The sequence below is a fragment of the Tarenaya hassleriana genome, unplaced genomic scaffold, assembly GCF_000463585.1.
Source record: "Tarenaya hassleriana unplaced genomic scaffold, ASM46358v1 Cleome18, whole genome shotgun sequence".
Taxonomy (NCBI): Eukaryota; Viridiplantae; Streptophyta; class Magnoliopsida; order Brassicales; family Cleomaceae; genus Tarenaya; species Tarenaya hassleriana.
In genome coordinates this window covers 390,120-403,171 of record NW_010965216.1, presented here as the reverse complement: position 1 = coordinate 403,171, position 13,052 = coordinate 390,120, and the positions used below count along the sequence as shown (strand labels likewise).

Here is a 13,052-nt window from a genome sequence, read left to right as displayed (position 1 = left end):
AAATTTGAAAGTGATGATATTGTTGGTATGATATTTTGATTTGGAGATAATTTTTTATGTATAGATTCGGATCTGAAGATGATTTTTTGTACATGGATTAAGATCTAATTGTATATGGATGGATTAAGATCTGAAAATGGTTTTTTGTACATGGATGGATTATGATTTTATCTATTTGAAAATGATTTTTTGTATATGGATTGTGATTGTGAATATAAGTATGATTTGGATGTATTGGTATGTTCTTTTTATGTTGATATATCATTTGGATATGATTTTATATAATTTGATATGATGTTTTTTAGGTATTTAGAAAAATATGAGCCGGCTCGGGAGCCGGCTCGCGAGCTAAGCGACTTGGGCTGAGCCAGAAATTTTCTGGCCCAAATAAAAATGGGCTTAACGAGCTGGGCTGAAAATGAGCTGGCTCGAAACGAGCTGGTCCGAGCTGGTCCGAGCCGGCTCGTTTGACATCCCTACATTATATACCTCCCCCAACGAGATGGGCCACCAGAGCCCAACTCATGGCCCATTATAAAAATATCAGTGGTAGTGGGACCCACGTGCACATTTTTTTTTGGTCTCCTAATAACTTTACTGCGTGTAACATGATGCATTGTCAGAGAAAGAAGTCCCATATGTAATAATTAATTATTCGCGATGTCGTTGGCGGATTTCTCCGTCGCATGACGATTGAGCTCCAAACTCTCAGGTTGTCTAGGGTTTCGGGTCGTGCTTCTGTGACTCATCAATGGGTGGTCCCTTCTCTTAGGTACGCCTTCTCCTTTGATCGATTGGATTCGATGCGTTTCTTCTTTTCTTGGAATTCGTGTCACTTGGTGCTGTTGGAGTTAACCATGTTCTGCTCATGTGTTTATTTTGCTGCCGTTTAGTTTTTGAAGTTATTATTTTCGATAGTTTTATTTTAGGTTGAATAAGTCTGAGAAGACCTAGTATTGCGCTTGACCCATTAAAATCGATGCAGATTTTTGAGTTTGTTTTGATATTTTAATGAGTTATAAATAAGAGATGTAAAGCTCAGACTTGAGCATGGAGAAAAATACAAAAACGTCATTTCTCATTATTCTCTCTCCTTGATTAATGTCTCTCTTTCAATGGTTATTTTCTCACGAATGTCCTTATTTGTGAAACTCCAAAATCCTTGTTAAAGTTTCCATTATTAAATTCTGACAAAGTGGTATCAGAGCTTTGGTTGGTAGGAAGAATGTCTCAGTCTTATTCGAGCGCCGTTCGGAGTGGAGGAAACGGCGGTAATGGTGGTCAGAGTACGACGGAAGTGAAACCGTCGGTAAAAGAGGGAAGTGTCACCCTCCAGTATCCGATGCTGTCAAAAACAAATTACGGCATGTGAGCGATGAAGATGAAGATCAATATGAAAGCCCAAGGAGTATGGGAAGCCGTGGAGTCGGAAGGACCGATCGAGCCGCGGCTCGACATGTTAGCCGTGGCAGCGATAGGCCAAGGCATACCCGAGGAGACTTTGTTCGAGATGGGAGAGAAAGACTCGACAAGAGAGCTTTGGGAGGCCATCAAAACGATGCACCTAGGAGATGCTCGGATTAAGAAGGTGCGAGCACAATCCCTACGGAGAGAACTCGAAGGGATTAGAATGAAGCAAAACGAATCAGTAGATGAATTCACTGGTCGTTTATCTACTGTCGTAAGCCAATTGAAGGCTTTGGGAGAAAAGATAGAGCAAGTTCAAGTGGTTGAAAAGATACTCAGATCGGTGTCAAAGAAGTTCCTCCAATATGCTTCGGCGATAGAACAGTTCGGAGATTTATCGAAGATGAGCGTCGAAGAAGTGAAGGGATCGCTCAAGGCACATGAAGTACGCTTAAAGGAATTCGAATCGAGCGATGACGAACAGGTATTGTTCGCACGTGGTGAATGGAAAGGTCACGGTCGCGGTCGCGGACAATGGCGTGGTAGAGGTCGTGGTCATTCAGGAGGTGAGAGAAGTCATCAAAAATTCGACATAAGTAAGGTGCAATGTTATAATTGTGGTGAGTATGGGCATTTCAAGTCGAACTGCGAGAAGGATGAAGCACATTTGGTGGAAGTCGAGGATGAACCACTTCTATTGTGATGGGAGAACATGTTTAAGGAGGTGATTGTTGGAGTTAACCATGTTCTGCTCATGTGTTTATTTTGCTGCCGTTTAGTTTTTGAAGTTATTATTTTCGATAGTTTTATTTTAGGTTGAATAAGTCTGAGAAGACCTAGTATTGCGCTTGACCCATTAAAATCGATGCAGATTTTTGAGTTTGTTTTGATATTTTAATGAGTTATAAATAAGAGATGTAAAGCTCAGACTTGAGCATGGAGAAAAATACAAAAACGTCATTTCTCATTATTCTCTCTCCTTGATTAATGTCTCTCTTTCAATGGTTATTTTCTCACGAATGTCCTTATTTGTGAAACTCCAAAATCCTTGTTAAAGTTTCCATTATTAAATTCTGACAGGTGCATGAATTGATCGACTTCGTTGGAATTTTCAAAATTTTTTTGTTAACTTGGAATTTTCAAATTTGGCGAATCATTTGATGTTTTTGATTCGTCGATGAGGTTAGGATCGGTGTTTGCAATCCCCCGTCATCTTCTCTTCTGTTGGATGAAATGAGCTGAATTTTGTGCTTGTGCGTGGGCCGTGGCTCCAAGAATTTCCATTTTTTCTGATTTCTTTCTGTTTCTCTGGGATGCGATTCTGCTGATTAGGGTTCTTGCTCGACTATTCAAAGGTTATGGGTAAAGAGTGTTGGAAATATAAAATTGACCCATGGAATTTTGGGTTTTGGACTTCATATTATTTTGAACTCATTGATGGATATGAGCTAATTAAGTTTGAATGTCCATTGGTATTCATGGTAATCCATCTCTTTCCCCTATAAATAGAGGATCTTGATTCATATTTTTCATCCATCAGAAAAATTATCAAAGTAAGGGTGAAAGGAGAGAAAAACCGATTTACCGAATTATTCTTCAAAGTCATTCCGCTGCAAAATGGATTCAGGTATAATTCTTATCCGATATGTATATTAATTTCGAATTGTGTGAGTTATGCAAAAACCGTATCCAGTTTTTGGTGAGTTTTCATAAAGTTATCGAAAACCATCAATATAAAGATTTTTACATTTGGTATCAGAGCATGTGTTTTGTTTTATCATAATTCATCGATTATAGTTTCAAAATTTTAATATGTGTAATATATTGATACATTTTTTATGTGTCATCAAAGATTATAGTAATATAAATTAAAGTGGGTATATATATATATATGAATTAGTATATATGAATATTCATATTTGATATATAATAATAGAAATATATAGATATATATATATATATATCTTGAATATATGAGTACAAAAACGTACGTGTATGAAAAGTTAACATAAAGTTATAAAATATCATGCAAATATTAACTATATTAAAGATCATTTTAATTATATCAAATGCGAGTTCTAAAATTGAACAATAAAGATGGTTTCAAATAAATTAATAAATTTATAGTGAAATATTAATATTGATAACTTCTATGTTTTATAATACATATCAATATGTATTATTATTATTATTGTATCTTCATATAAGTATATATATTATGCATTAATATACCATATAGTAATTTGTATGGATAATAGTTTATATACTTTATGAAATTAACTATGTGGATACATGTTATATGGAGGTTAAAAATATTTTTATTTGTTTTATATTTTAAACTTGTTAGTCACCAAAGTGACTTAGTTTAAATTAAAATAAATATTCAAACCAAATATGCATGTTTTAATTGTTCATAATAAAAGGATGCTAATGTATGACATAAAATAAATAATTGAACAATTATAATTATTTATCATATTGCTATTAGATCATCCAAAGATGGATCAATGCATATGATTAATAATATTATAGGGACATAATTTTGGTTAATAAGTATGTATATCCAAAGATTGCATTCTTATTTAACTGGTAATATTATGATGTCCATTAAAGCATATTTTGCATCAATGATTGTATATATGTATTGAAATATTGCCCAAAGGTAAATTTTGGTACATATTATTGTTACTTTTGAAATACTAATGGATAAATATTTATAAAATTTCAGCTTCACTTAACCTTATGGCTTCTGGCAATGGAATTGTTAAGTTCAACGGGTTTAACTATGCAGACTGGTCTGAACAGATCCAATTTTATTTGGGTTTCAATGATATGAATTATGCATTGTTGAATGAAAAGCCAACAGCCATAACAGATGAAAGCTCAGAAAATGCCAGGATTAACTTCGAATACTGGGGGCGATCAAATAGGCTGTGTTTGAACTTGATGAGGATCACTATAGCAGAAAGTGTTAAGCTATCGATGCCTAAAACTGAAAGTGCAAAGGAATTTCTGCAAAAGATTAAAGAGTATTCTCAGTCGGATCTGGCTGACAAGTCGATTGTAGGAAGTCTCATGAGTGAGCTAACTACGAAAAAGTTTGACTGGTCTCAGCCTATCCATGATCATGTGACTAACATGTCTAATATGGCGGCAAAGTTGAAAGCTATGGGAATGGATGTTAATGAGACATTTCTGGTCCAGTTCATCATTAACTCTCTCCCTGTTGAGTTTGGCCAGTTCCAGGTGAATTATAACACCATCAAGGAAAAATGGAACTTTCAGGAGTTGAAGGCCATGCTCATACAGGAGGAAGGGAGATTAAAGAAGGTGAAAGAACATTCTGTCCATCTTACAGTTCAAACCAATGCCGGCAGCAATAAAAGAAAACCAGGAAAGAATGACAAAAGGAAGGATAAGGCTCCAACAAAAGATAATGTGAGCCGAGTCCGGAAAGAAGTCAAGTGTTTTTTCTGTAAAAAGACTGGACACATTAAGAAAGATTGTCAGAAAAGGAAGGAATGGTTCGAAAGTAAAGGTAAACATAATATTTTAGTTTTAGAATTAATTCACACTGATATTTGTGGTCCTTTTGATATTTCCACGTGGGGTGGAGAAAGGTACTTTATTACTTTTATCGATGATTACTCACGTTATGGTTATACTTATCTTCTGCATGATAAATCTCAATCTGTGAACATACTTGAAGTGTTCATCAATGAGGTTGAGAGGCAGTTAGAGAAAAAGGTTAAAGTTGTGAGATCTGATAGAGGTGGAGAGTATTATGGAAAATATAATGAGACTGGACAGTGTCCAGGTCCATTTGCGAAATTCCTCGAAAGTAAGGGTATTTGTGCACAATACACAATGCCCGGTACACCGCAACAAAATGGTGTAGCAGAAAGGCGGAATCGTACATTAATGAATATGGTTAGGAGCATGATAAGTAATAGCTCTTTACCTCTCTCATTGTGGATGTATGCATTAAAAACATCAACTTATCTGCTTAATCGTGTTCCTAGCAAAGCAATCCCTAAAACACCTTATGAATTGTGGACAGGAAGGAAACCGAGTTTAAGGCACCTGCATGTTTGGGGTTGCCAAGCAGAAATAAGAATATACAATCCACATGAAAAGAAGCTTGATCCTAGGACAATCAGTGGATATCTTCTGCATGATAAATCTCAATCTGTGAACATACTTGAAGTGTTCATCAATGAGGTTGAGAGGCAGTTAGAGAAAAAGGTTAAAGTTGTGAGATCTGATAGAGGTGGAGAGTATTATGGAAAATATAATGAGACTGGACAGTGTCCAGGTCCATTTGCGAAATTCCTCGAAAGTAAGGGTATTTGTGCACAATACACAATGCCCGGTACACCACAACAAAATGGTGTAGCAGAAAGGCGGAATCGTACATTAATGAATATGGTTAGGAGCATGATAAGTAATAGCTCTTTACCTCTCTCATTGTGGATGTATGCATTAAAAACATCAACTTATCTGCTTAATCGTGTTCCTAGCAAAGCAATCCCTAAAACACCTTATGAACTGTGGACAGGAAGGAAACCGAGTTTAAGGCACCTGCATGTTTGGGGTTGCCAAGCAGAAATAAGAATATACAATCCACATGAAAAGAAGCTTGATCCTAGGACAATCAGTAACTGCCTCTCAACCTCATTGATGAACACTTCAAGTATGTTCACAGATTGAGATTTATCATGCAGAAGATAAGTATAACCATAACGTGAGTAATCATCGATAAAAGTAATAAAGTACCTTTCTCCACCCCACGTGGAAAAAAGTTGGCATAGAAGAGATTCGGGATAACGTTTTCACGCCGGATATCCCTTCTGTTGTTCTTGTACCGAAATTCGCATCAACGTCTCGTGATATTCAAGTACAACAACAGCATATCGAAAACCCACATAATGAAAACATTATTAATGAACAGGTCACGGTACCAGAGGAGATTAATGAACCACCGATCATCTTGAGACGATCTGAAAGGGAAAGGAGATCTGCAATCTCAGATGATTATGTGGTTTATTCTCTAGAACATGAATGTGACTTAAGCATTGATAATGATCCGTCTACATTTCAACAAGCCATGAATAGTTGTAATTCTGGAAAATGGTTTGATGCCATGAAAGAAGAATTAAAATCCATGAACGATAATAATGTCTGGGACTTAGTAGATTTACCGGAAGGTGCAAAGAAAGTCGGCTGTAAATGGGTCTTTAAGACCAAGCTTGACTCACGTGGTAATATCGAAAGGTATAAAGCCCGACTTGTTGCCAAAGGTTATACCCAAAAGGAAGGCACAGACTATAAAAAGACTTTTCTCCGGTTTCTAAGAAAGACTCTTTGAGAATTATATTGGCTTTAGTTGCTCATTATGATTTAGAGCTTCATCAAATGGATGTTAAAACCGCTTTTTTGAATGGTGATCTAGAGGAACAAGTATATATGGATCAGCCTGAAGGATTTATACCCACAGGAAAAGAAAATTTAGTGTGTAAGCTGAGAAAATCAATTTATGGACTAAAACAAGCTTCCCGACAATGGTATCTTAAATTTAATAATACCATTACATCTTATGGTTTCGTAGAAAATATCGTTGATCGATGTATCTACATGAAGGTTAGTGGAAGTAAGTATGCGATTTTAGTCTTATACGTTGATGATATTTTACTTGCTGCAAATGACATGAGAATTTTACATGATGTAAAAATGTTTCTTTCTAAGAATTTTGATATGAAAGATATGGGCGAGGCATCCTATGTGATAGGAATAGAAATATTCCGAAATAGATCACAAGGATTGTTAGGATTGTCTCAGAAAGGTTATATCAACAAAATATTAGAAAGATTCAGAATAGACAAATGTTCTGCAGGAAAGGTTCCAATTTAGAAAGGAGACAAGTTCAGTAATTTACAATGTCCGAAAAATGAATTAGAACGAAAGGAAATGGAAAATATTCCTTATGCATCAGTGGTTGGGAGTTTAATGTATGCTCAAACGTGTACTCGACCAGATATCAGCTTTGCTGTTGGAATGTTAGGTCGGTACCAGAGTAATCCTGGAATGAATCACTGGAAAGCTGCAAAGAAAGTTCTAAGGTACTTGCAAGGCACCAAAGATTATACGCTCACATACAGAAGATCAAATCATCTGGAAGTCATTGGTTATTCAGATTCAGATTATGCTGGATGTGTTGATACCAGAAAATCGACTTTTGGATATTTGTTTCTACTTGCCGGAGGAGCAGTATCATGGAGGAGTGGAAAGCAGTCTGTCATTGCTGCTTCCACCATGGAAGCTGAGTTTGTAGCATGTTTTGAAGCTACCGTTCACAGTTTATGGATGCGGAACTTTATCTCAGGGCTTAGGATTGTCGACACTATAGCTAGGCCGCTGAGAATTTACTGTGATAATTCCGCAGCTATCTTCTTCTCGAAAAATGATAAGTACTCGAAAGGTGCTAAGCATATGGAGATAAAATACTTATCTGTCAAAGAAGAAGTGCAGAAACAAAGAGTATCATTTGAGCATATCAGTACTGATTTTATGATAGCGGATCCATTAACTAAGGGACTGCCGCCTAAGACTTTTAATGCTCATGTTGATCGTATGGGCATTATAGATAAGTCGTTGTTGTAATTTAAATAATTGCTCATTATATATGATATCTTGAATTCAATAAAGTCTTGTTTCTGTTATTGAAAGTCATATTATCATTAAATTATTTGTGTACATATGAAGTTGATAAAGATAATATGCATTATTGTTCTATAGTTACTTCTGGCCATAAAAGAGGTTTTGGATGACAAACGTTTGTGATACTTGGAAGGAATCATATTCAAATAAAATGATGTGTGACCGCCAAGATTCAATTGTTTGTTGTTCAAATAAAAGTTATCGGTGATAGATGAATACAATATAAAATTACGCGTTTTAAAGATTGTAGATCATCAAATCATCACATGGGCCAAGTGGGAGAATGTTGGAAATATAAAATTGACCCATGGAATTTTGGGTTTTGGACTTCATATTATTTTGAACTCATTGATGGATATGAGCTAATTAAGTTTGAATGTCCATTGGTATTCATGGTAATCCATCTCTTCTTACCCTATAAATATAGGATCTTGATTCACATTTTTCATCCATCAGAAAAATTATCAAAGTAAGGGTGAAAGGAGAGAAAAAACGATTTACCGAATTATTCTTCAAAGTCATTCCGCTGCAAAATGGATTCAGGTATAATTCTTATCCGATATGTATATTAATTTCGAATTGTGTGAGTTATGCAAAAACCGTATCCAGTTTTTGGTGAGTTTTGATAAAGTTATCGAAAACCATCAATATAAAGATTTTTACAAAGAGTCACCGAAAAATGAGGCTGTAAACATGTTCTCAGCTGAAAATGGGAGTGAGAATGGATTATCACCTGATGGTGATCATGAAGAGGCTGTTGGATCCCCTCAAGAAGGGAATATAGGTGGTGTGAGGGTTGAATCTCCGGGTGCATTGTCACCATGTACGAGAAAAAGACACGGGTTGAAGAAATGGCGACGAATCAAGAGAGATAGTCTCGTGAAAGATGGGGCGGGTACTGTTGATAGTAGTAACGTTCTGAAACGCGGATCGATGGGTCATGTTAATCCTCCTTCTAAACCTGCAGACTTATCTTCGATTGAAACCAGACGGAGCAGTGAAGGCTCTGTTGGATCTGTAAATATGGTGAACCATCCAGGGGTAGTGAACGTTTTTTGTCCCGTTCCAGGATCTGCATCTAACATAGCCCCAGTGAGGATCATAATAGTAAGGTCGAATGTGCTAAGAATGTGGGAGGCAAGATTATTTCGAGTAGCTTATCTCAAAGAGTTCAACAAGTGAAAAACCAGATCGATACCATTAAGAAGGCTAGAAGGGAGAGGGTAGAAGCCGAGAAGGAAAATCTTTCTTCATGCTTGGATTCAGACTTGAGAAGCAGTGATTTTGTATCTTCTAGTGATGCATTTTCTGTTGCTAACTTGGGAAAGCGGAGTGAGAGGTTGTTGAATCGCAGTGGCGAATTTAGCAAGGAGGGCCAGAAATTCGGTGTGAAAGTTCAAAATGGTCACAGAAACAAAAACGAAGAAAGAAAAGAAGCTGAAAAAGAAGACGGTTAGAAATACTGTCTGTTCCGGTTAGAGAATGATTTGCTCATGGATTCAATCAGGAGTCTTGCAGCTGTTCAGGAAGCCCTCAAGAAAGGTTCGCATACTAACAGCCCTTTACTTATACCTTCTGTTTTGTAACATTTCGATAATGTTCTTTTTGTTTTGCAATTGTCTATTATAGTGACCGTAGATGTTTTTTGAAGGACCAATCCAGTTCATATCCCCATCTAGTGGGGTACTGGGGGAGGGAATATACTAGGCCACCTTACCTCTACATTTTAATGTAGAGAGATGGATTCGAACCCGCGACCTCAGACCCCACGGTAAACAGATTCGTACACGTTTTTTAATCAAATCAAATTGATGGCCGTAGAGGCAAATTGTTAACATGAATTTATTAGATCTCATGTATTAGGCTGTCAGTGTTTGTGTTTTGTTGGTTTTTCTCGGAACTAACTACACAATTCAACATGTATGCAGAAGTTCAGAACTTCCGGGAGATTGGGAGAGAATCTACACCGCTTTATTGCAACGTATTTGAACTGGGGTCATCTGAGGAACCGGCAAACAATGGCTCAGCAACTTCAGAATCAGAGGTACTGCTCGAGGCCAAGGAGGCAAAGATCCGGGCATTAGAAAACTCAAAGATCGAAAATGAACTCGAGGGCATTTTCCAGAGAGAGATGGAAGCTGAAATCGAGCATCTGTTGATGACAAGGTCACTGGAAACAGCAAGAACTCCGAAGAAAATGAAAGAAGACTCGGAACAGAAGCATGGAAACATGTCAAAAGGGAAAGCATGGAAGTCTGGTATTTGTTTCTTGATCCAGTTGCTTTTGCTCGTCTGCATGATTAGGTGTTTCTTCTTGCAGTTCTTGCCCGATTCTCAAATCGTTATACCAACTTTAAAAAAAAATTGCGTAGATTCTTTTCATTTTGTCAACCTTTTTTTTCACGATACTGTAACCCATTGGGCCCGTGTCAAGTTTAAGCCCATTGGGTCCATGTCAAATTTAAGCCCATTGACCAATGTGAAGTTTAAGCCCATTGGGTCCATGTCAAATGCAAACCTTCCAAGGGAATGAGTGGTTCTTCTCAGGCTTTTTTCTTCCATCTAAATTAATTTTACGTGATTTATTACCTAAAACCATGTATGACAAAATCAGTGTGTGGTTATAAGGAATTTGAGTCATTCTTGAACATAAATTATTATTACCACTGGAAAAAAGTAAAATAAAATCCCTAAAATCTGTTTGACAGGGGAGGAAGGAAAATCTCTTAATAGGCATTAATTAAATTAAATTAAATTAATTCAGATTTCTCTCTCTCTCTCTCTCTCTCTCTCTGTCTGTAAATAAATAAATTAATAAAAGGGATAATCTTAAATACGGTTGTCTCTTACCTTTACCAAAGAAACCCGAAGAAAAGGATGTTGTCGACCGATAATTCACCGCACCCTCAAATTCACGTAGAGGCCGTTAATGGTTATCCCTCGGACCACAGCAACAGGTCCTCTGATCCCTCTGGTTCTGTCAAGTACGAGGATCTTGTCCGCGACTCCGATCTTTTCTGGGAAACCCTCCGGTCTCTCCTCCGATTCTCCGGCAGAACTTTGAAGTGAGTTCTTCTTCTTCTTCCCGTATTCGTCTTCTCTTTTTCTTTGCGGTTTTTGGTCTCGTGGGATCATTTATTTTGGTTAAGATTGTCGAGGAAATCCCTAAGTTTGCTTCGTTTTGAATGCGGTGGATTTAGGCTGTTTGTTAAATTTGATCGATAAATGCACATACCTCCGATTGTGCTCCTACGGTTCTACTTGGCGATGAGCATGGCGTTCTCTGTACCAGATGGTAGATTTGCGGTATGACGAATTGCTGTTTTTGGTGAGAAAGGGAAACAGAAAACATTAGAATTTGGCCTTGGGAATGAAAGAAACTCCAATTAGGGTTTAATGGAATCGGCACTCACTGCTCAGGCAGTCATTGCATGAATGTACAAATTATATTTCCCTTCACGTATGCATTTTGGCAATCATTAGTCCTAACTCGTGAAGGCTTTATAACAGTGGTGTTCCAGGTAGATGGTCGGGCCTATTGAATTTAATGTTTCTTGTTCTTTTCCTGTTATAAACATAATTCCTAGAATCTATCTGTTAGGCGGTGATATAAAACTGGATTTGGTAATTACCGTTCTCAATGTTATGGTGCATGAACTGGGCAAGTGATTATGCCCGTGTGTTCTTTTTGGCTTTTTCTGAGATCTTGTCTAACATGCATTTCTGTGGGTGTGGGGAAATATCTTATGTTTCCTCTTCTTTTGCCCATTTACGACGTTGGAGAAGAATTTGCTTCCCGTTCGTTCCCTTTCTTTCACTTGATCTGTTTTCCGATATTTTTCTGATAATTGAATTCGCTATCTCCATGTTTGGATTCCTGGGCTGAAACAGTTTTATTGTTTTCCTTTTTACATGATTCGTGAAGAGTTCCTACTGTGGGTGGGAATGATCTGGATCTTCATCGGCTTTTCATCGAGGTCACATCTCGAGGGGGCATTGAAAGGGTAAGAGGACTTCATGGTGCCACTAGTTATATCATATGTGACAGGTAGCTTTTGTTTTACTGAATGTGGAATTCTGGTATATTTTTTCTAACTGCAGGTGATCAAGGATCGGAAATGGAAAGAAGTGATTGGAGCATTCAATTTCCCGACAACAATAACAAGCGCATCTTTTGTCTTAAGGAAGTATTATCTGAAGCTGCTTTATCAATTGGAGCAGATGTATTACCTCCTAAAGCCGGTTTCTTCAATCTCATCAACAGGTATGTTCAGATTCAGACATGATAAAAGCCTACCCTTCCCTTTTTTCCTCTACATGGTATCCTGAGATGGAATGCAATCTTTTGCCTTTCCAGATGAAGCAATGAGGAGTCTTGTCAATGTATCCCCAAACACCGAGGAAGGTACTGAAATAAACGATTTTTTCCCCTTCATGTCAACTGTTCATGCATCTGCAGCGTCCTCATGGCCGTTCTTATTAGCTTATCTTGAATGTTCTTTTAATCTGCATCTTTTGCCCCAGTAATCAATTTTCTTTTTATGTAGCTATCTATTTGCTGTTAAGTTCACTAATGTTTCCTCGGATCAGTTGTCTTCCTGTTGTATTATTGTTGCATTTATTTTCAACCAATAAAAAATTCTTTGCAACTTTTGGAATATTCTTCCCAAGCTGAATCTTTTGCCTCCATTACCTACTCTTTGCGTCTTTATATCATCAAATTTACTGAGTTCTCCCCTGGTTCATTGTTTTTCTGTGGAATTATTATTCTCCACTACCATCTGAATCAATGCAACAAGTGTCATTGTCACTGTGTCATGAAATTTGCAGGCAATCACGAACTGAACGCTGGCTGTTCCGTTTACGGAATTATCGACGGGAAGTTTGATAATGGATATTTGGTGACCATGAGGGTGGGTTCGGAAGAG

At 37.2% G+C, this 13,052-nt stretch overlaps 2 protein-coding genes across 2 annotated transcripts in view; both read left to right on the top strand.

The window, feature by feature from the left end:
• Positions 1-8,793: 8,793 nt before the first annotated feature.
• Positions 8,794-10,657, top strand: LOC104810573 (WPP domain-interacting protein 3-like). Its single transcript, XM_019202206.1, has 4 exons — positions 8,794-9,236; positions 9,281-9,576; positions 9,996-10,492; positions 10,610-10,657. The coding sequence occupies exons 1-4, from the start codon at positions 8,818-8,820 to the stop codon at positions 10,655-10,657; spliced, it is 1,260 nt and encodes a 419-aa protein (XP_019057751.1). The 5' UTR covers positions 8,794-8,817.
• Positions 10,658-10,969: 312 nt separating this feature from the next.
• Positions 10,970-13,052, top strand: part of LOC104810304 (high mobility group B protein 10) — a 3,335-nt gene continuing 1,252 nt past the window's right edge. Inside the window, exons 1-5 of the mRNA XM_010536533.2 lie at positions 10,970-11,189; positions 12,050-12,128; positions 12,226-12,388; positions 12,482-12,529; positions 12,955-13,047. Coding sequence (XP_010534835.1) covers positions 11,002-11,189; positions 12,050-12,128; positions 12,226-12,388; positions 12,482-12,529; positions 12,955-13,047 — 571 coding nt within the window. The 5' untranslated portion in view covers positions 10,970-11,001. The remainder of the gene's footprint in view (positions 11,190-12,049; positions 12,129-12,225; positions 12,389-12,481; positions 12,530-12,954; positions 13,048-13,052) is intronic.

Bases quoted from the DNA above. Each gene is read 5' to 3' on its own strand.
- LOC104810573 (XM_019202206.1), top strand. From the start codon at position 8,818: ATGTTCTCAGCTGAAAATGGGAGTGAGAATGGATTATCACCTGATGGT. The intron at 9,577-9,995 runs GTTAGAAATACT...TTAGGCTGTCAG, and splicing joins AGAAGCTGAAAAAGAAGACG to TGTTTGTGTTTTGTTGGTTT. The intron at 10,493-10,609 runs GTAGATTCTTTT...ACCAATGTGAAG, and splicing joins CAACTTTAAAAAAAAATTGC to TTTAAGCCCATTGGGTCCAT.